Below are 21,509 nucleotides of genomic sequence, written 5' to 3'. Positions count from 1 at the left end.
GGGAGACCTCTTGGAGCTGATCTGAAGGACACCACAGATGTGTGCCTTATTCCTTTGTTCCTTTTCATCTGCAGGTTGACCTGGCAACTGTGTTGTCTCCATTTTGTAAATCCACATTTAGCCTTTACTTTTACCTGGACATCTGTCAGAAACTATGCTTGATTACAGAACTATGCTTGATTATAGAATATTTGACAAACAACAAGGTATTTCATTCTCATGAATCTTGAGACATTGCCATGACACCTAGCACTCCAATTGTGTTCTCAAGTGCACTGAGAAGGTAACAGACCTCCTCCACTACAGCTGCATGAATTAAGTGTCAGTGTCAAAGAGATGTCTCCTCAGAACTAGCACTAGCTGAATACAAGACAATGATGAGAGTGGGCTGAGCCTTGATGGTCTCCTAGCAAACTGACAGAAGATCTTCCAAAATGATTCTCCATTGATTTCTCCCCATTGGTACTAGGAAGAAATACAGTTCCATTTTATCCAGAAATTTATGTCAGATTGGTATCTTCTGCGAGGCACCTAGTAATATGGGAGGATTACCATGGTTTTGAACGGCATTACTAAGTTTGTTTTAAAAAATAATACTAAGTACAAATGTTGCAAAGGGTTAGGAGTATATGTACATACCGAAGATCTCATTTTCACATAAATCCCCTACATCTCTCAGCTGAAGGCAGCTCAGGGTATAATGTGGATATCAGTGTTCATGAACAAAATACTATTATTTCTATCCCATTCCCCTCTTCTCTCTGCCAAAATGAGTATTTTCAGTGAAATAGGAGGATGGAAATGGTCTTCACCATTCCTCCAAATCACTCCCACTTGGCTTGTCTAGACCACGTACAAGTCAGTAGTGAATACTGTTAACCCGACCAAATCTGCCCTACTCTTTCCAACTTCCCCTTTCTCTGTTTTCACTTGATTTTTCTGCTTGACATTGCCCAAAGCCTGCATGCCAATCTCTCTAGGGCAGGAGCTTTTTGGGTCTACTCCCAAGCAGGATCCTTAGGAAATACCAAAACACAAACCCAAGAGCATCTGAATGATAATACTTTGCAAATACTGATATATTTGAGGGGCCTCAAAAAGTATGCAATTATGACTAATATCACACTAATGCAGAGAGGAAATGAGAAAGGCAAAAGCCCAACTAGAACAGAATCTGGCCACTGTTGTTAGAGACAACAAAAAATGTTTTTACAAATATATTAATGACAAGAAGAGAGCCAAGGAGAATCTCCATCCCTTATTGGATGCAGGGGGGAACGTTGTCACCGAGGATGAGGAAAAGGCTGGGGTACTTAATGACGCCTTTGCCTCAGTCTTTAATAGTCAGACCAGTTATCCTCAGGGTACTCAGCCCCCTGAGCTGGAAGACAGGGATGGCGAGCAGGATAAACCCCCCATAATCCAAGAGGAAACAGTTAACGACCTGCTACGCCACCTGGACGCTCACAAGTCTATGGGGCCAGATGGGATCCACCCGAGAGTGCTGAGGGAGCTGGCGGAGGAGCTCGCCAAGCCACTCTCCATCATTTATCATATATATCCCCGTGGTTAACGGGGGAGGTCCCGAACAACTGGAGGCTTGCCAATGTGACGCCCATCTACAAGAAGGGCCGGAAGGAGGATCCGGGGAACTACAGGCCTGTCAGCCTGACCTCGGTGCCGGGGAAGATTATGGAGCGGTTCATCTTGAGGGCGCTCACAAGGCATGAGTGGGACAACCAGGGGATCCGGCCTAGCCAGCACGGATTCATGAGAGGCAGGTCCTGCTTGACCAACCTGATCTCCTTCTATGACCAGGGGACCCGCCTAGTGGATGAGGGAAAGGCTGTGGATGTGGTCTACCTGGACTTCAGCAAGGCCTTTGACACCGTCTCCCACAGCATTCTCCTCGAGAAGCTGGCGGCTCACGGCTTAGACAGGTGGACTCTGCGCTGGGTCAAAAACTGGCTGGACGGCCGGGCCCAGAGAGTTGTGGTGAATGGGAGTTCAATCCAGTTGGCGGCCGGTCACGAGCGGTGTTCCCCAGGGCTCAGTACTGGGGCCGGTCTTGTTCAATATCTTTATCAATGATCTGGATGAGGGGATTGAGTGCTCCCTCAGTAAGTTTGCAGACGACACCAAGTTGGGCGGGAGTGTTGATCTGCTGGAGGGTAGGAAGGCTCTGCAGAGGGACCTGGACAGGCTGGATCGATGGGCCGAGGCCAACTGTATGAGGTTCAACAAGGCCAAGTGCCGGGTCCTGCACTTCGGCCACAACAACCCCATGCAGTGCTACAGGCTTGGGGAAGAGTGGCTGGAAAGCTGCCCAGCAGAAAAGGACCTGGGGGTGGTGGTCGACAGCCGGCTGAACATGAGCCGGCAGTGTGCCCAGGCGGCCAAGAAGGCCAATGGCATCCTGGCCTGTATCAGAAATAGTGTGGCCAGCAGGAGGAGGGAAGTGATCGTGCCCCTGTACTCGGCACTGGTGAGGCCGCACCTCGAATACTGTGTTCAGTTTTGGGCCCCTCACTACAAGAAGGACGTTGAGGTGCTGGAGCGTGTCCAGAGAAGGGCAACGAGGCTGGTGAGGGGTCTGGAGCACAAGTCTTATGAGGAGCGGCTGAGGGAACTGGGGTTGTTTAGCCTGGAGAAAAGGAGGCTGAGGGGAGACCTCATCGCTCTCTACAACTCCCTGAAAGGAGGTTGTAGCGAGGTGGGTGTCGGTCTCTTCTCCCAAGTAACAAGCGATAGGACGAGAGGAAATGGCCTCCAGTTGCGCCAGGGGAGGTTTAGATTGGACATGAGGAAAAATTTCTTTACTGAAAGAGTGGTGAAACATTGGAACAGGCTGCCCAGGGAAGTGGTTGAGTCCCCATCCCTGGCAGCATTTAAAAGACGTGTAGATGAGACGCTTAGGGACATGGTTTAGTGGGCATGGTGGTGTTGGGTTGACGGTTGGACTCGATGATCTTAGAGGTCTCTTCCAACCTTCATGATTCTATGATTCTATGATCCTATGATTCTATTGTACATTACTGGAAAAGTGAAATCAAAATGTTTTGCATTGTGCTTCATGCCATGTGGTAAGTCCTAAGCAGAATCAAATTTCTGCTCCTTGTGCAGATCGCTGAGGAAACTCTGGGATAGTATTTAGCATTGGGGTTAACATCATCCTAGCCACTGTAACAATTTCTACATTCTTTTCAGATCTCAGACTTGGCCTCTTAAGAACACTATCTTCCCAAAGTAAGTGCGCAGTTTGTGTTTTCTAGTAGTTAGCAAAATCTGCAATTTTCTGCAGAATCTTCTGTCTCCAGAATTGTTATACAACTGCATTAAAGTCACAGCCCTCAGTCCGTGGTTGAGCCCCTTTTGAGCCTAGGTCAAGATTATTATAGTGCCCTTTGGTGTTTATTTTGGTAGGTTTCGCTGGCATCAGGTACCGAAGGTTCTTCCAAAATCTGGAATTCAAGGGAAGAGATTTATCCTTTTTCCACTTCACAACTGTCTTTGATGGTAAAAGAGACAGTGATTCTGGCAAGAAATTGTAGTCACTTATAGGCATATATTCAATTAATATGATCTTAGTTTTCCTTTCAACTAAGGCTTTATGCAGTCCACTCTCAAGTTCGTATATGGCTCTGTCAGAAACGTAGTTCTGGCTCAGTATAATGATTAATCTTCGACTTTTGTCAATGAATGAATGGATATCATCAACAACCGCTGCAAATTAAAAATAAATGTGTTATTAAACTAAATTGAAAGGATAGGCACTGAATCGACTTATCCTTTAACAATTGCACATGTACCAAAAATGTTCCCCTTATAAAGTGGCGGCATGTAAGCATCCTGTCCCTAAGAAGAAATTAATATGCATTACAGATTAAGAGTCTGCGAAAATGAGCTCAGGTGTGGCCAAAGCTCGTTCTCCGGAGCAGACAAAACCTACATACAATCTCCAGCTACCCTAGACAGCTGTTTGTCAGTAGTCACACGGATAGAAGGTGACAGCAAAATTTATTTTTCCTCCAACCAGACATCTCTTTGCTCTTTCATAATAGATACCAGTGGAGTGATTCCACAGAAAGTCACCAACAGCAACCTTTCTCCAAATATTTCGTTAACTCTCAGGTTACTCCTTCCTTTACATCACCGAATATCCAAACCTATTGCCAGTAATACAAGGTTGAGAAGACTAGCAATGTGATGACAGAATGAGTTCCAACTGTGTTTTAGATCCATGACTTTTTTCATGACAAGTGATGAATGAAATCAAATGGTGATACCCTTCAAACACCCATGCACCAAATTGAATTCTCATGCACAACTTCCTGTGCTTGCTTCAGCACCATGGGACAATGATGTCTACAGAAACCAGAGATCTAGAAAACATGCACTGTAGAGAAAGACAAAGCAAACTGCAGGAGTAACCTGAAGAAGAGAAAACTGAGAGGAGAAGGAGGCTGACAAGGGTATTTCAACACACCAAAGGCTCCTGTAAATAGAAGGAAATGCTCTGTTTTCCATATTCACAATGGATCAGACCAGAGAAAAGGAAATAAGCTAAAACTATTGCAAGGAAATAAGCTAAAACTATTGAAAGAATCAGATTGAACACTTCTGAAAGACTTTTTTTAAAACTTAAGGAGAGAGAATAACTGGAAAAAAAATGGCTTGGGAGAGTTGTGGCACCTCTCAGGTTAGAAAAATGTCAGGAATGGATACAAGGAGAGAAGATCCTGCTTTGTGAAGAAGGCTAACTGACCTTATTGTTCTGTGTTTTTAACAACGAAATCTTATGCCTCAACTAGATCTTTGGACTAAATGGAATCCCCCAGTATCTTTTTTCCAAGCATCTGCAAAAAGCCACCTATCCATAGGCCATTTAGAGAAACAAAATTCCGTGTTCTCATCTCTATTTTGTTACGGCATCCATTACATTCACAAAATGGTTTCAACCACCACACTGAAGATACAGCAAACACACGAGTTACCTGAGAATAACTAGTACCAGAGACACCAGCTGCTCTGTGCAGTAAAGGTGAGTTCATTCACAGGCGCCTGCTCTCAGCAAAAGCAGAGCAAGAGCACTATTACTGTGAAACGTCTGACATCTGTGTTCTCACCTTAACTTTCCCCGTGCTAGCTTTTTCATCTGTTCATCTTGGTTCTGTGTAATTAAAGATGTGTGTGTGTGTATGTGTGTAGGTGTATATGAATTCATAAATATATGTATAAAATACGTAAAATGTGTGCATGCGAACTTTGCATGCACATAATCTAGATTAAATGAAAAATGTAGCATTTCAATGCACAACACATTTGACAGAATTCCTTCTAATTACAGACTTTTATCTTTGTGTGAAAATGATGTGCCTATTTAATGACAAGAACATTCAATACACTTACCTCCTCCAGGGGATACATCCCTTTCAAATATACATAACTTGTACCCAAAGTTTTCTTCTAATACCATGGGTAATATCTTCAAAGCAAATTCTCTCTCTTCTTCAGTAGGAGAAACGCAGTCTTTCAGGTAAGACACAAATGCATCATATTCTTTCCCATCTGGAAAGAAATCACCAATTGTTATCTTGTTAGCAACCATTAGAAATACAGTATCTGATCCACCATTCTGGTCTTCAAAGTTATTGTCTCAGTAGCAAAGCATCTAGAAACTCCTGCTCTTTCTTTTGATACCCTGAACAGCCTTCAAACAAAAAAAATCCTGAATGAATTTAAATTTGATACAAAAGATTCTGATCGCATTTGGCAAATATTTGAAAATAACATATCCTTTTACATTAAGGTGTTTTTTAAAAAAAATCAGATTAATTTAATCTGTTAATGTCACATCTGTGATGATCAAGAAAATGAAGGGAAGCAAAAAATGTGTCTGTAACCTGATAAGAACGCTATTTAAGAGATACTGCAGATTTCCACATTTATTTTACTCTTTGTCTAAGACTATCAAGTAGTTCTGTAGAATGGGTACTGGCAAAGAGAATAAACCAATTTATTATTTTAAGAGTATACCATGTCTGGTCATGCTTTGGGCAGTAATTTACAAACACAAAATGCAAGACCAATTCAGAGGCCAGGTCTACGACACTGAGCGATATCTAATTGCACCTTGCCACAGAACAACTAGCTGGATTGATACAGCGGTGCACATAGCTTTGCATCTTAAACTGTACTTCTTTGCTTCCCTTTCCGGATACTTTACTACGTGTAATTCATAAGAGAGAGCACAAACTAAAACCCATGAAACCCTACACATGCAAGAGCTCTAGGAGTAGGAAATCCATTGCCTAGTATCAGACAATCAGTTCCTCCAGGGTGGCCTAGTCCAGGTTCTCGGAGATCCTCCCTGTAAGCCAGTGTACGCAGTGATAGCTAACATCAACAGATAGATATATAACACTGGCAGGCATAAATGACATCCACCCATTACTGAGAAATCTCCAACCACTGCAGTTTATTCAAGCTTTATTCAAGCTGATTTAGAGACTAAGGAGGGCTAAGAAAATCAGGTGCATATATACAGCAAGTTTTTTCACCACAATTTTCAGAAAAATTATACCCAGAATTGCCTAACTGTCAGGCTTGCTCCTTAAGACAAGGTCACAGCGATGCTGCCTGGTAAGATACTGGCAGTGTGCTCTCCTGCTCTCCTTAAGTGCATTTAGTGACAAACCTATAAACATTGCAATGGCCTCTACAGTCAAAGAAGCATTTTAACCTTCACCTCACTGAAGGGCATCAGTGAGGTGAAAACAAATTTCTGTCAGTCTGTTTGTCCGACAACTCCAGAGTGCTCATCCTCTTTACAGATAGATAATTATAAACTTCTCCACCTTCACCAACTTTTGTGATGAAGAATATGGCAGAACAGACCACATCTGAACAGCATCTAACCATGTCCCTTCCACTACCTGCTCCAGAGGTAGCTTCTTCACTGTATTTATCTGCTGTTGCTGCCCTAGGTGTATAACAAACTCACTTTAGCACCTGACCATCAAGTTCTTTTTTACATATTCTTTGCTGTTTCTACTCACAAAACTCCTGCCTGGATTTATTTTGTCTCTTCCTCAAAGATGATTGTTTTATAGAACCTACCAGAAACTATTTTTTAATCAATACACTTATTTCAATGTCAGCCTTAGCCAAGTCATACCTCCAGCAGTGTCGTCTCTTCTGCATACGTTCCTGTAAAATAGAACTAAGTCGACTCTGAACATCACACAGACAAACACCACAGCTACAGCAATGCATGGAAACAGGACAGCAAGGACCATTCCAGTTGTAAATATGCGCACAGGCAGATCTCGGGTGTTCCCTGTAAAACAGAAACCCAGGAAATTATAGCCTTAACAAAGAGTATTATAAGATAAGACTACTGTATTCAATACCGATGGTATCTTAAAATCACCCCAAAAAATCACAATGTTGATGTGAATCCTTTCCTGCTAATACTTCAAGCACATATGCATGCCATTTGTCCCAAGATGGAGAAGAACTACAGAACATGGATTACTCTAAAAACTGGAAAAACAATCTTGCACGCATTCACACACCCTCCACACACATAAATGAACTGTATGTGGGATCAAGACTGACACTACAGATCCTCAGAGATGTACAGCATCCCAAACTGGTGGTCACCCACTTTTACGATGAGTTTTCTTCAGGTTCTTTATTATTTCCTGTTATTCTCTACCTTTCACCCCTCTCTCAGTCCATCCATAACAGTCCTTAATGTCCCCTTTAATCTCTTTGGCCAAGATCTTTTTTTTTTCCTTCTGTCTCCAGTCTCTTTCAGGCTTTTTTTTTTTTTTCCTTAATTATTATTCTGTTATCTTTGTCTTTTTTGTTCCAAATACAGATTTTTAACCCTTAAATCTTTGTGAAGTCTTTATGAAGGCAATGTCAAGTCACGCTCATTGTAGTCTGTATCTCATCTGCTTTATTATATGCATCATCTTTTGACTAGTCTATTTTCACATACTTCCTTCCAGTAAAGCTTGGAAAGGTCTGAGAGAGATGGAAAACAAGAAGGGAATGCCCTTTTGCCATGAATCTCCAGGCTGTCTGGACTATAAATGTGAAGTACTACTATATGGTAGAGGTCAGCTTTCCATAGCTAGAAGGATAGAGTCCCTGACAAGAGAGAAACGGTTGATCAGAACGTTTCAGGCATTATATAAAAGACTGACCTTTCCAGGAAAAAAACAACAACAACAAAAAAAACCCACAAAAACCAACCAAAAGCTCAGATTTTAATTTTAGAAAGAGCTGCTTAATAAATAAAGTGATCCAAACAGCAGACTCTGGGCTGCACCAAGCTTTGGGTAGTTAACCCCCGTGATCCCACCAATCTGATGAGTAGGAGAGCACAGGGAACGCTCCATCATGGGATCTAACAAAGTGCCTCCCAGGGATCTGTCAGCCAGAGCATAGCTCAGCCTCTCCAGCTGTGTCCACAGCAGCAGCGGTTGAACTATGGATCCCTCACACAGCTGCTCTAGCAGACGTAGCAGCAACCCCTGCTGCCCCTGTCTCAGAGCAAGAGGAATCACCCAGGGGTTGTTGGGTCCAGCACTAGATGGACCAGGGCCTTCATAAGCACACAGACATATCTGGAGAGATGTTCTGAAATCAGTACCCTGCCCACAGGATTGAGAAGACTGGCACGATTAATGATTATGTATGAGCATGATTCATAGATTATACCGTACCTTTCTTCAATTTCATTATTTTTATCTGTGTTCTTTCATCAGCTTGCAACATGCAGGTGAAATTATGATGCATGTCCTCGTCTGTTACTTTTCTAATCCGTAGTAGCCTTGTGACATAGAACTTGTTTCCCAACCTGCAACAAGGAATGGTGTTAGCAACACTATCTGTACAGAAACCTACAACCAGCTGAGAGGCAGATTTTGAGAAAAAAGTTCTAAAATAACCTCAGACATTTTACTGAATTTGCAGTCCACAAAGTGCAGGACATTATCACATACAAACAGAAGTGCAGTATTTTCAGGAAACCTACTGTAAGTTTTTGAACTCTTCTTCACATATTGAAGGTTCATTCTCGGGGATACCTGAGCATTTTTTTGGAAACGTTTGATTAATTAACCAGTAGATGCTGGCATCTTCTCGCATATAATAACCCAAGAAACCTGTGCAATTGAGTGTCTCTTCTTTACCTAAACAAAGCATAACATGAGAAGATCTAGTCAGAAGTAGCATTCATGTTCACAGTGCAGTAAAATGTCAGCTTTCCAGGCAACGTATCCCACAAGCTGTGCTCCTTTCTGGACTTCGTAGCCCCTGCACGATGCTTCATACGTGTTCCACCTGCACTGGTGGTGGCTTCAGCAACCATGCACAGGGCTCTCTCGCACCCTGTTGCAGAGTGACAGTCATCCACTGCTTTCTCTCAGATAAACTCTGTCACAGCCAGAAGAGTTTAAATAGGCCAGAGCATTTCAGGCTTTAGAGAACTAAAGGGAGTTGGACTCGATGATCCTTATGGCTCCCTTCCAACTCGAGATATTCTATGATTCTACGAACTAAACTGTGTGCTGCAGGCAGAGAACAGGAGAGCTCTATCACACTATCACCAGTGCCCCAGGGCCAGGTAAAAGTAAGTAACTGGCAAGGGGAATTACAACCAATTGATTACAATAGCTAAAGTATACACTATTACTCAAAGAAAAAACAAAACCTGTTAGAGCCCCTCACAGAAGAAATTCTCATCCCAGCTCCACACCTGGAAATCAGCATAATCCTGAAAGTGTGAATAAGTCACTTAGCCAGTCAGCTACTTTGTACCCTTTCAGAGCACTAACTGGAAGTGACAGGAACCACCCCTTAGAGTCTGGTTAATTATAAGAAAGAGCAAAAGTAAAAAGACAACTGTACACTTCGGAAAATAAAGGCAGAAGGCTGCAGCTCTGCAGTGTGAGATTTGATGAGTTGCAAGGCATTTTATTTTAAACATTGTCATGGGAAGCTTGACCTGAGGGTATCTGCAACTTTACAACACCATTTCTAGGCTATACCAGCATCATTTCCAGGGAACATATCCACAATGCCCTTTATTAAGCCACAAAAGCCGCATATTAGTTCTTGTTCAGGCCATCATGCACAAATGCTTTCCAGTAAGCGAGGCCTGCCCAGGAATTCTCTAAGGGCACACATTATAAGCTGCCTTCTCGAGATTTATCAGAGTGGATGCTTCCAGTGGAACTGCTTAAGAACCTTTAAAGCAGGATCCAGCTGAAAATCTGCCCATCTTTGATTCAGACCTTAGAAATCCAAATGACAGTTGCACAGATTGAAACACAGACCTAAACTTCTAGAATCATCTACCTTGCAACTCTACCATTTCACCATACACAACAGCTATTTTGGGGAAAATATTACAGAACATCATCTAAGCAATGACAGGTTTGAAAGGCCATCCAAAATTCCCTTCACTCTCCACCATGCCATCTGTCTCATCACTCACCAGGTAGTTCAATGACCTTATCAAATGATCTTACCAAGGCAGGTAAGAGATGGAAGACAGATGATTCATAATCATTTAACGCTGAACCCTGCTACCTTCTAAGGGTTGGGACAAGCATAGTAAGGGGGAAGAACTGTGCAGGAGGGGTGTACTGGGAGGTTGGGAGACATGAGGCATCATAGGATTGGGGTACTACTATTGAAAAAAGGACCTACCAACTGGTATTTGTAGGAAGGAAGGAAAATTAGCATCTGAGGTTCTGGCTGAGCAAATAAGATACACATATGAGCAACAGAAGGGGTAAATATGATTTTTCAGACTTGGAAAGGAAGGACTGGGTAACCAGACGGGAGAAGCCCTCAGGCACAGGAAAGGAAAAAAGACAGGTAAAATTCTGTTTTTAAAAATTAATTACAGCCTCAATCACAAAATCCTGGATCCTGTCCAACACCATATGAAGACTGCAGACCGTGTTATCTAACCTACTCCCAGCTAGAAGCACAGTCAAGGGTTTGGCTTTTGACAATATACCCAATTTTTTTCAGCAGTGACAGATCCGCATGCTCACACAGCCAGGACTGTCAGCCCTCACACTTCTCACTTCCCTGCAGAATAACATCCTCAACTGCATCAGGTATTAAGGGGATTACTCATTATTGCTGTTCGCTGAACAAACCGACGTCTTTCACACATCACTCCGTGGGGTTTGCTATCTACAAAATAAAGCCATGGAGAGCTGGTTTATCATCACCACCACTTTCCCTTGTTGGTCATAGCAGCAGCCTCGGCTTCTGCCTCTGTAAAGGGTAAATTTAGTGTACTTGTATATCAATCATGGAATACACTAGGCAAAACATAACCAGATGTGAAGATGGATCAGATCCAGGAGGGTGCACAGACAATTCTTAGTTTGATTATACTTAACTAGACCATCAACCATGGCAGATATATGCAGTAGCTACCACAAAGACTCTTGTACTAATTTAATACCTATTTCTGTTTCAATTTCTTCATCGCGTCCAACTATCTCCAAAGTTACAGCCTCTGGTGTATCTGAAATAGAAAGAAGTACTGCTATTGAAGTAATAGCTTGCTTACATTCTACCACAGTAAAAATTACACATTTGCTTTATTTCTAAAACTAATCACATAGATTCCATTTAATTCAAAGAACAATATCTGGACTCTGGCATTACTGAGTAGTTTAAAACACAGTATGTCCTGTTGAATTTTGTCCACATGCATACATATACAGTGTACAATTCACAACGGTTGGAAAGGCTCTTCCCCAAAACTCCTAGTAAGTTTGCATGACTTACTTACAGCAGCTAATTTTGAAAAAAATAAAACTGCAGGGAAAACATACTAAATAAATTTTCCAAAATTGGTAATATGTCATATAAACTTCTGCTGCTGCTTTTTTATTTTTGAAATTATTGCAAAATAGTTCAGATTACGAGATTTGATCACCCTTGTATACATTTATCAAATGAGAGCTGTAATTAAAAATCTCCATAGTAAGGAGAACAAAAAAGCATGCTTCAAAATTTCAGAAAGCTTTCTTACCTTCTTCTACTATCAGCTTAATTGTGTTTGTGCTGTGGTATATCTTTCCTTCATGACTGATTAAAATTTTACAGGTATATATCCCAGCGTGCTGTAGTGTTAAGGTTTTAAAATCCAGTTCCCGCTCTGTTTCATTTTCATAGTTCTTACAGTCCTTCATCAATGAAGACAGAAAATACTATTCTGTAGCAAACATACATTCAAAATCTTAAAGAAGTTAAAAATGATTTTTGAAATGAAGTGTCACCATCACTCTTTCACTATCTCAATCATGTTTATCTGGCCCAAAAGAGGTGGGGGTGCAATTTTCAGTCACGGTCACTTAAATGCAACATTTAACCCATTAGAAGGTCAGAGCACTGCAATTCCAAGTAAGCGTCTGAGTATAAAAATATTGTATCGGGAATTTAAATGCACTCATCTATTTTTTTCAAAATGATGGCTTGGGTCTGTAGGTGTCACCTGCTTGTGGCTAAAAGCTGTCTAGACTTATGAGGAGCTTTCAGGTTAAAGCAAAATGCCTCAACAATAGGGAAAGTGACCATCTCAGTGGGCGACAAGAGTTGGACTCACGTTTGTTTACCCCCTATCCCCCAAAACAAACTCTGGTTTGTTGGGGTTTTTTTAATTCATAGCACATGCTGAGTGAAATGTCCTGTGAAAACGCAGCAATATTTGAATATCTGAATTACCTTAGATCAAGAAGGGAAATGATCACTGCTGGAAATTGTCCAGGGAATGGATATTTCCTGGATGCCTATGCTTACTACCAGGCTCTTACACAAAAGGCATGTGTGATCATCCCTGTTTTATCTATCTCAGCTTAGGATGTGATAGGAAGGCTTTGAAAATTTTCACCCAATCAAGCACCAAAGGATATTTAGGCGCAAGGATGGCTGCTTCATCTGTCTCACACAGTATTAGGCATTAAAATATTAGGCATCGGTATACTCAGCTTAGCTATGACAGAGGTCAGTCTGGGGTATGGTCCTTTACTGAGGAGAACATACCCACCTATGACCCTATCCGTCAATGGTCCTATCCGCCCAGGCCCTGAAGGACAAGGAAGCAGGGCTGTGGCTCATTCTGCCAGGCAGAATCCAGATGCCCATACTTAAGCTGTCAAAATCCTTTCCTGAAACTGATTCAACACGGAGTGAACAGGGTCTGTTACTCCAACCAGGACACCTGAGAGGAATAAGGAGCACTAGTCAAGGCGATGCATTGGGACAGGGTGGAAGAAACCTACTCAGGGTGCTTCACCCAACAGTTGAGCACAACACCCAACACTTACAGGTGCTCACACAACTATCATCTATGCTCTGACAAAGCTGGTAGAGAGAAGACCAATGATTTGCCTAAAATGAACAGAACTGGACCTGTTACACATTTTGTAAAAAGTGTTCAGAAGCAGCAAAATTGAAAAGTTTGCAATTACTTTACAAGCACATGCCAACTGTAAAACAAATATCTTGGCACCTCATTTAGTGTCAAGGTAATAATCCATATCAACAAAGTAGCAGCTGGCTAAACCAGCAAACAGACGTGCGCATCAGAGCTTTTACCATTCCAAACTACCAGTTTATTAATAATTTCTGATTACAGGTACATTTTTCGAACAAATCTGAGAGCAGAGAAAAACTTTCTCTTGTGTATCTGTCTAAAGGTTTTCTTTCCCTAATAACCTGGGAAATTAAAGCTTTACAAGGTTTGCAGATGCTTCTAAAAATTTGTTTGTAATTAATTTTTCCTGCAATCAGATATTTTGTTTCTATAGCCAATGATTTGAGTGACACTGTTTCAATAATTACCTTGTACCATGTTATGCTGTCATTTTCATTGACAGACAAATCACTGCATTTCAGTGAATGACCAGTTCCAGCATTTTTAATTTCTGTAGTTAAATGATTTTTGTTGAAACAGCTGCTTTTATTTCTTTCAAGTACATTCAAGGTCCACTTTTGAATTGTGAAATTTTGTTTTCCATTGCTATGAAAAAAAAATTAGTAAAATCAGTTTTAGGAGCTTTTTAAAGGAATGTAGCTTAGTGAGTTACACAACAAAATACAAATAAATTCTCTAATACATCTGTTAGGTAAAAAGTACATCTACAGTGACCTAATTATTTATATTCCCCTTTATTACTTTTCCACCCCAAAATATGTGTTATTTCCCATAACAAAAGAGATGATCTAAACTAAATCACCTATCAGAAAACATTTGACAATACAATTACAGCTATGAAATATGACAATATATGCTATATCGACCAGAACAAGAATGCAGCAATCTGTGGCATCATGTATAGTTACAAGTGAGCATAAAAGAGTTTTAGAACCTTGAATCAGCTAGTGATTTTGCAGGTTTAATCTATGCATTGCTAAGGTCTAAAGCAGTAACTGAAAAACATATTTGTAAAATATGTCAAAAATAAGATGGGGAACTGCTGTTGTTCATAAAGCAATGTTATTCATTGTTTGATACTGTGCAGTCAGTCACCGATATTTTGGAAATATTTCTAAACTACACAAGTCTAATGAATTACAGAATCACTTATGGATTCAAGCGTGTCTGCAAAACAAGGCATTTTGGAAAGGATTCATCTCTTTGTCTTTCAGTCTGCACTGATCAGAGATCTACAGTAGCTGGCCACACCAGGTTGACTGGAAGAGCCAGGAACTACCACTTCTAAAGCAGAGTCATCACGTCCCATGCAGTATCTATAAAAGATCAGGTGCATATGCTCCAAAAATGCCTCTTTTGAGTATCTAGGAGCTGACCATTGTCATTCAGATATCTACTATGTTCTATCCACATATTCCTCTAAAGAATCAGATTATAGCTGTGAGTTATTTCATTGCTGGATATGTCCAAATACATGACTACCAAGGGAAAAGAAGCTGGAGGACTTTTGGCTTAAGTTTGGCAAAGTTGGCCTAACTTTCGCAAAGTTAGGGCTTAAGAGGAAGTTGTACACTGCTGTAAATTAATGGGTGAGATTTCGCAATTAGTGCATAAAGCTCCTATTTTTTACTGAACAAGTAGGGTCTGACAAAGCAAAAGCAGCAATCACAGAGCACTTCCCTCCAGTGTCAGTCATATCTTCATAAATATGTTTGAATCTTTCTGTCTCCAAGAAAAGAAAAAGGAATCGTTCCCAGGAGAACTGAAACTAGTCAAGAATCATTTTGATGAGAAGGGCTAAGGGGACGAAGCAGTTGAAACGGAGAAGGAAGCCTGACGAGTGTTACCAGCTTAAACACCATTCTTGACTGACACGTCTTTTACTGTTAGGAGATTCAGAAGAACTATTAGGACACCATTTATATGATGAATTTAGACCAAGTTTTGGTTTGTTTTCTTCTCCCTTTTTAAGCTCCCCAAACAGAAGTATCTATGTATTTTGCTCACCCTCTTGGCATTATAGCCCCTTTTCAGCCTACACAGGTTCTCCTTGTTCTCCTTACTCACTTGAGATATTCATTACTCATAATTGCAATTGACTATCTAAATCAAAACATAGTGGTTTGGTTTCTCAACCATTTAACTATGGTGTCATAAACAGGAAAAACCTTATCAAAACTTTTCCATCAGAGATGTACTCTCATGGGTATTTACGGTGGGTGGAGTCCTTCTCACCTATTCTTCAACATCACATTTACTCATTTAAATCACAGTCAGCAGTGGGACCACAGTCAACAGTCACCCTTTCAGAGTGCAGTTTACATGACCTATTTTGTATGTTTGGTTTAGGACAAGATAATCTGTGCCCCAGAAAGGCCCCTCTCTCTCCCTGACAGTAAAAGTAAGATAAGTTTAGGCGTAGACATAAACATTAGTTCCAATTAATTCCACCAAGTCTGTGTGTTTCTTTAGGTATCACACTGAATATCTGAATACTGCTGGAGAGGCAATTACGGATCTAGTCACAAAATACATATAATTTTACTATCTAGATTCAGCAGATGGAAGAAAAGGATCAATAAAGCCACAGGTTCTTCTCAGCACTGTCACTCCACAGAGGCTTTCTTCTGGGATCATATTTGGTGAAATCACTTCAACAAATATGAGGATTTTGCCCGAAGTGGATCAAGATATTCTACCTGATGAGCCAAAATCTGGCAGGGAGCAGCTCCCTGCAAGGTGACAAAACCATACCTATGCAAACTAAGATGAATTTGGCGTACGTAATTTACAGTTGTCTGCCATATACATGATATTCAACAAAAAAAATGCACTAAGTTGTATTGTTTAAACTGCTAGTGTCTGAGCTGTTATATTTCTATCCTGGTTTTCACTTGCTGACATTCTTTAGTGATAATCTGTGGGGAACAAAACCATTTCTGGCTTAACAGCCTTTCAACTCCCCCCACCAAACCCACCAAGAAGGAACAACAAAAACTAGCTTGACTCGGGAGAGGATACAGGGAAGTGAAAGCCCTTAGAGAATATGAACCAAGTTTACTGGATACATAGCCAACTCTAAGTCATCCCTTAGCTATTTCACTGCAACAAGCCAGTGTTATCTCAATATTTCAATCTACTGCAAGAAACTGTCACTCTGCCTTCCAAACTACAATATTAACTCTAAATGTGCGTGTTCTCACTGCTTTCAACTGTTCTAAACACATCGAAAAAGTGAGCAGTATTAGGATCTTAAAATGTATCATGTGTTTATCATGGATCTCTGTACTTTCAGTTTTTTCAGGAACTGGTAAGTTCCCTCAGTTTCAAGGTCACCAACACAGAGCAACCAGATGACCTGCTTTTCTGTATTCTGTTTTTTTCTTTGATAACCACAGGATATAGGCTATGAAAAACCATACAAATTAGAAATCCTGCCAAAGATGTGTGACACAGTTTTCTGCTTACCCCTCCCACTACAAGTGCATACAAAATCCTTTATTTTCAAGAAATGTTGCTGAAGATGGACACACTCAGGCTTACAGGTGATGCCTATTAATTCCTGAATTTATATCCTAAGTCTGCTATACTAACAAACACACGTGAACACATCAACACACACATACACACACTTTAGCTATCTATGCTATGTCTCAGCAGGACACCTGCTTTAACTGGAAAACTTCCGATTCTTCCTTAAGTCAAAAATAAGTGGATAATGCACCATAAATACATTGTTACATCATTTTCACCTCTCGCTTCTTGCATATTGTCAGTTGTAACATATCAGGAAAAAAATCCCTAAGTTTAATTAGTTTGCAAAATTTGTCAATGTGTGTTGTCTTACTTTTCTCAAAAATCTGCAGTATATTTAATTGTGTCATTTTGTTCACTAAAACTGCCTAAACAGTTATAAGTATTTCCCATATAAAATCATATAAAAATCATTTCCCATATAGCTTACTTATCTCTAAATTAAATAGTTGAAAATAAAAAAGATAAATAAAAATATACTTAGAATGTCTGCTTTCAAAACCAAAACTTTAACCTATTTTAGATGCTCTGAAATGAAAATAATTCCATTCTAATTGTCATTCTTATTAAATCTTAAACCACTTCAGTAGTTCACAATAAGCCCACAATTTTTCCCTACCAATAGAGACTACTAAAAGTCCTCTGTTTCTGCAGAAAACTGTTTCTGCAAATAATCTTCTGTATTTGCTGAAATGTAACTGCTTTAATATGCTTGCCAATAGTGAGAACCGTCATATAAACTAAGCCCAAGATCCCATTAAAATCCCATGAAAAAATATCCCCTTATGCCTATTGTTCCAGTGGTGAGACCTGTGAAGAGTTCCTGCATGAGGATTGCAAGATTCTGGCATGTGCCTTCATCCTGATCGTAACAGAAAAATGAGTATCTGTATGGGCCTAACAGAAAGAAATTTTGGAAGGAAGAAAAAAAAAAAGTTGTTTCAGAGGGGTCAAAAGATATTCGTTTAATTAAGAAACTTTTTTTCCCCAAAAAATAAAAATGCTTTCTTTCAAAACTGAGTTTTAAAATGTAATAGCATAATATAATCCTGGAAAATGAAACGAAAAAGCAGAAAATCAAAACTCTTAATTCCAAATGAATGTTTTGATGTAATCAAAACCTTTCTTCTGAGTTTCTTGCTTAAGCAGATCAGCAAACCAAGACATTTCACAAAGAACTCAGACATTTTTGTGTTTTCCAACAAATACTTATTTTAACAAACTTCATTCTAATAGTTTTACTTAAGGTCTTTTCCTGCCGTCTCCTTCTTCTATACGTAAGGCTGTTTCCCTCAGTTTTGAAGTTTACATTTTTTTCATATTCATTTTACAGAGTTCTTGTAATTTAGTGTGGATTTACTGTCATTACTCCAAGTCCTTAAAATAATCACAAAACCGCAAGGATCGTGAATTAAGGCTGGGGCTATCACCGCTTTCCTCTCTTTTGTCCTTTATTTTAGACTCCTTATGACAGCCTCCTTCAGTAGCCTGGCGATTCAGGTATGCGCTCCGCCTACCCTTCCCATGCCAAAATAAGTCAGAGCGTGCATTTTATACCATTGGTTAGGTGCTGGCAGTAGAGTGAGTTGTTAGATTCGATAGCTTTTTAGCACCGTATTTAGTGAAGTGCCGTACAGATGACTGATCGTGGCCATCAATAAAGCCAAAATTTAAAGCCAAATTCAGACTTGATACGAAAAGTACAGGTCCATGACAACAGACAAGCTTATGTCAGGTATTATCTAATGTTAACCCCTACACACCAAAACTTCACACACAGCTGGCTTCACCTGTGCTACTTCAGACAAATGCCTGTACTCAATAATACACCACCTTTGCATGACCTTGCACAACAAAGTAGCCAAACTACCATACTCATCACCCCTAAAGACAATTCTCTTAAGATTGGGTTCAACGTGAGCAAAATTTTTCTCAAGCTTTACCTACTATTTGGATAAAGAGTGCCCTACAATTACAAAGAAATCGCATAAACCCAAAAGAAATATTCTACGAGCAGACTTTTCATTTATAATATTTAGCATTTCAGATACCATGACTCAGTACTTTTTAAAATAATATCAGTAAGACAATAATAGTAATGATACATGGGAAAACAAAACATGACGTTTTCAGCTTCCAAGTTAACTTGGAAGTTAACAATTGAAGTCCAGCTTAAAACTGTAAACTATCAAACTTGTGTCTGCAATGTTACTGGAGAAATGTGGAGAGCATTTTTCAGTATCCGCAGTCCCATAACCTTTATGAACCAGGCAAGAACCTTAAAAATATTACCTGGAGAACAGCACAAATCATTACATGCAAAATAATCTGCTTAAAATTATTATTGCTTCAATTGTAATTGCTGAATTACAGTTTTGGTGCAAGTTAGTCATAAGAACTCCATGCAGCAAACCTTTCATTTTAGTCCTTTAGTCTTTCATGGTGGTCTAATGAAGATTACCACCAAATAATTGAGGCCCATCCTTATTTCTCCTTTTGACTCATGATGTTCTACAGTGGTAAGAAATCAAATCCAATGATTTCATTTGCTCTTTGAATGGCTCCAAGCATGCAAAGGTTTGCACAGAAACCAGAGTTCAGCTATGCCACTCTTTGTTTATTACTTTACTATACAACTAGACCACTTGGCAGGCCTCATAGTGTGAGATCCACTGAACGCAGTAAGGAAGAACAAGTCTGGTGGAGAAGACAAGCAAATGTTTCCTTCTACTTGGCAGTGGACAGAAGGGTTGCCTATCACTCATTTTGCTTAGGTAATTAATCACAAACCAGCAGAAATGCTACCTGCCTTATCAAAAGGTTTACAGAACCTTTAAAAGGCTGCATCTACCTATAGCTATTGTAAATACTACAGGTCTGCCTGGATGGTTATTGTGAAATGATGTGGAAAATGACACCACAGTTAATGTAGTTCCCTGCACCTCCTTTGTACAGATGCCATTAGCAATACAAAGCAAGACAAAGAAATTAGCTTCACAGACAAGTGCAAAGGCAGGATGTTCACCCACCGGCTTGTGTACCCACCTGTAAGTGACAGAGTAATTCCCAGAGTCACTGAGTTCAGCTGGCCAAAACTCCAGAAAATTCATTTGGGAAACGATTCTGTGTGTTTCCTTCATCAGTTGCTGCTTTCCAGCATTTTCTTTGTACCAGTTTATTGTGTATGCTTCTTCCTGAAAATGTTCTTGCATTGACTCAGGGTAACAAAGGAAAAAATATTCCCCTTCTAGCACATCAATGGAGGCACGAAGAGGACACAGCTTCTCTTCAGAGAAAGAGGAAAAAAGATACATTAGGAAGCCAAGTACTTCTTTCAGAAAATGACATTAGCTTGACTTCAAAGTGATTTGCTGTGCCACTGGTCTTTTATAAAGTGACTTTCCTTTAGCAGAGTGGTTTGGCAGTATTTATTTATTCCAGCAATATTTATTTCAGCCTAAGAACTCAGTTTTCCAAGTCTTTATTCTACCTCACCCAAGCAAAATCAGAAGGCAAAGGAGGGTAAAAAAAGGACATTTCCCTAAGATTCTTTCACATGGGTCCAACAGTGTCAGAATCAAATGGGCACAAACGGCAGAATCTGGCCTCACTCTACAGTAAAGCAGCTGCCACAAGTGGAAGGGGAAAGGAGAAATCCTTACATATGGTTTGACTTGACAAATATGGCTAATCCTCAGAACTGGTCAACTGCCATAAAAGCAGAGATCCTATGAATTAACATTTGCATTTTCTTATCTTCTTAATTAAAACTAAATCATTACATGGGTAGATTTCTTTAAAGCTTCAGAAATCTTTAGAAAAGTTGCCTTGGAATGAGATTATGTGTATAAAATTTAGTCTCAAAGTCTGCTTGTCCAATCAAATTTCCCAAATGTACCTTTGCTTAGAGAAGTCATAAAAAATACAGAAAAGGGACCATGGTGTAGCATTAATAGTCAAGAATAAAAGAAGCCTTTGGTCTCTACTTGTCCTGAGGCTCTCAGAGATTGTTGTTGTTTAACAACTATTGCGACCACACTTCTGAACGGCACAAAAAGAAGCAGACTCATTCTCTTCCTTGCTGTGGCTCTTCATACAGCCATGCTCCCATACAACATCATCAGGTGACTCCAGGTTGTGTCTCTGCTCTTTTTACTTCATAATTTTGGTATTTTGGACCAAATTTCCCAAGTCTGGAGCTGGGCTGAAATTGCCAAAACTTTTAAGATTTTGTTCTTAGCTGCAAAATACAAAACTTTCCCCACTCTAAGCAACTGTCAAGAAGATGCCACATATTCAGCAAATATTTTGGAGGTTCTACTGTTGAAATGAGGATTTATACTTACCAGTGGCAGATTCAATGATAAGCATGAAAAAAAAAATAATCAGAGTCATTTTCTTGAGTTACTTCTCACTTCTTCTCCAGAAAAATGAAACTGAATTGTTCTTGCTTGTACTGAAAGCCTAAGAAAAACAGATTCACAATCTATCA

General features: G+C 40.1%; 2 protein-coding genes across 2 annotated transcripts in view; both read right to left on the bottom strand.

Moving 5' to 3' along the window:
• Positions 1-5,432, bottom strand: part of IL18RAP (interleukin 18 receptor accessory protein) — a 29,342-nt gene extending 23,910 nt beyond the window's left edge. The window contains exon 1 of the mRNA XM_076359859.1: positions 5,410-5,432. The gene's annotated coding sequence lies outside the window, so the exon portion shown is untranslated. The remainder of the gene's footprint in view (positions 1-5,409) is intronic.
• Positions 3,323-21,412, bottom strand: IL18R1 (interleukin 18 receptor 1). Its single transcript, XM_076359870.1, has 10 exons — positions 21,364-21,412; positions 20,063-20,303; positions 13,891-14,068; positions 12,080-12,233; positions 11,504-11,566; positions 9,050-9,206; positions 8,739-8,872; positions 7,178-7,339; positions 5,410-5,568; positions 3,323-3,723 (listed from the first exon to the last, which is right to left on the bottom strand). The coding sequence occupies exons 1-10, from the start codon at positions 21,410-21,412 to the stop codon at positions 3,323-3,325; spliced, it is 1,698 nt and encodes a 565-aa protein (XP_076215985.1).
• Positions 21,413-21,509: the final 97 nt, after the last annotated feature.

The sequence above is a fragment of the Aptenodytes patagonicus genome, chromosome 1 (assembly GCF_965638725.1).
Source record: "Aptenodytes patagonicus chromosome 1, bAptPat1.pri.cur, whole genome shotgun sequence".
Classification (NCBI taxonomy): Eukaryota; Metazoa; Chordata; class Aves; order Sphenisciformes; family Spheniscidae; genus Aptenodytes; species Aptenodytes patagonicus.
This window is presented reverse-complemented; position numbering and strand designations above follow the sequence as displayed.

What these genes read in the sequence shown, in the direction of transcription:
- IL18R1 (XM_076359870.1), bottom strand. Translation starts at nt 21,412, where the DNA reads ATGACTCTGATTATTTTTTTTTTCATGCTTATCATTGAATCTGCCACT. An exon ending in AATTACTCTGTCACTTACAG is followed by an intron (nt 14,069 to 20,062) that starts GTGGGTACACAA and finishes TTTTTTTCATAG; the next exon opens with CAATGGAAAACAAAATTTCA. An exon ending in GGATGTATCCCCTGGAGGAG is followed by an intron (nt 3,724 to 5,409) that starts GTAAGTGTATTG and finishes TTTAATTTGCAG; the next exon opens with CGGTTGTTGATGATATCCAT.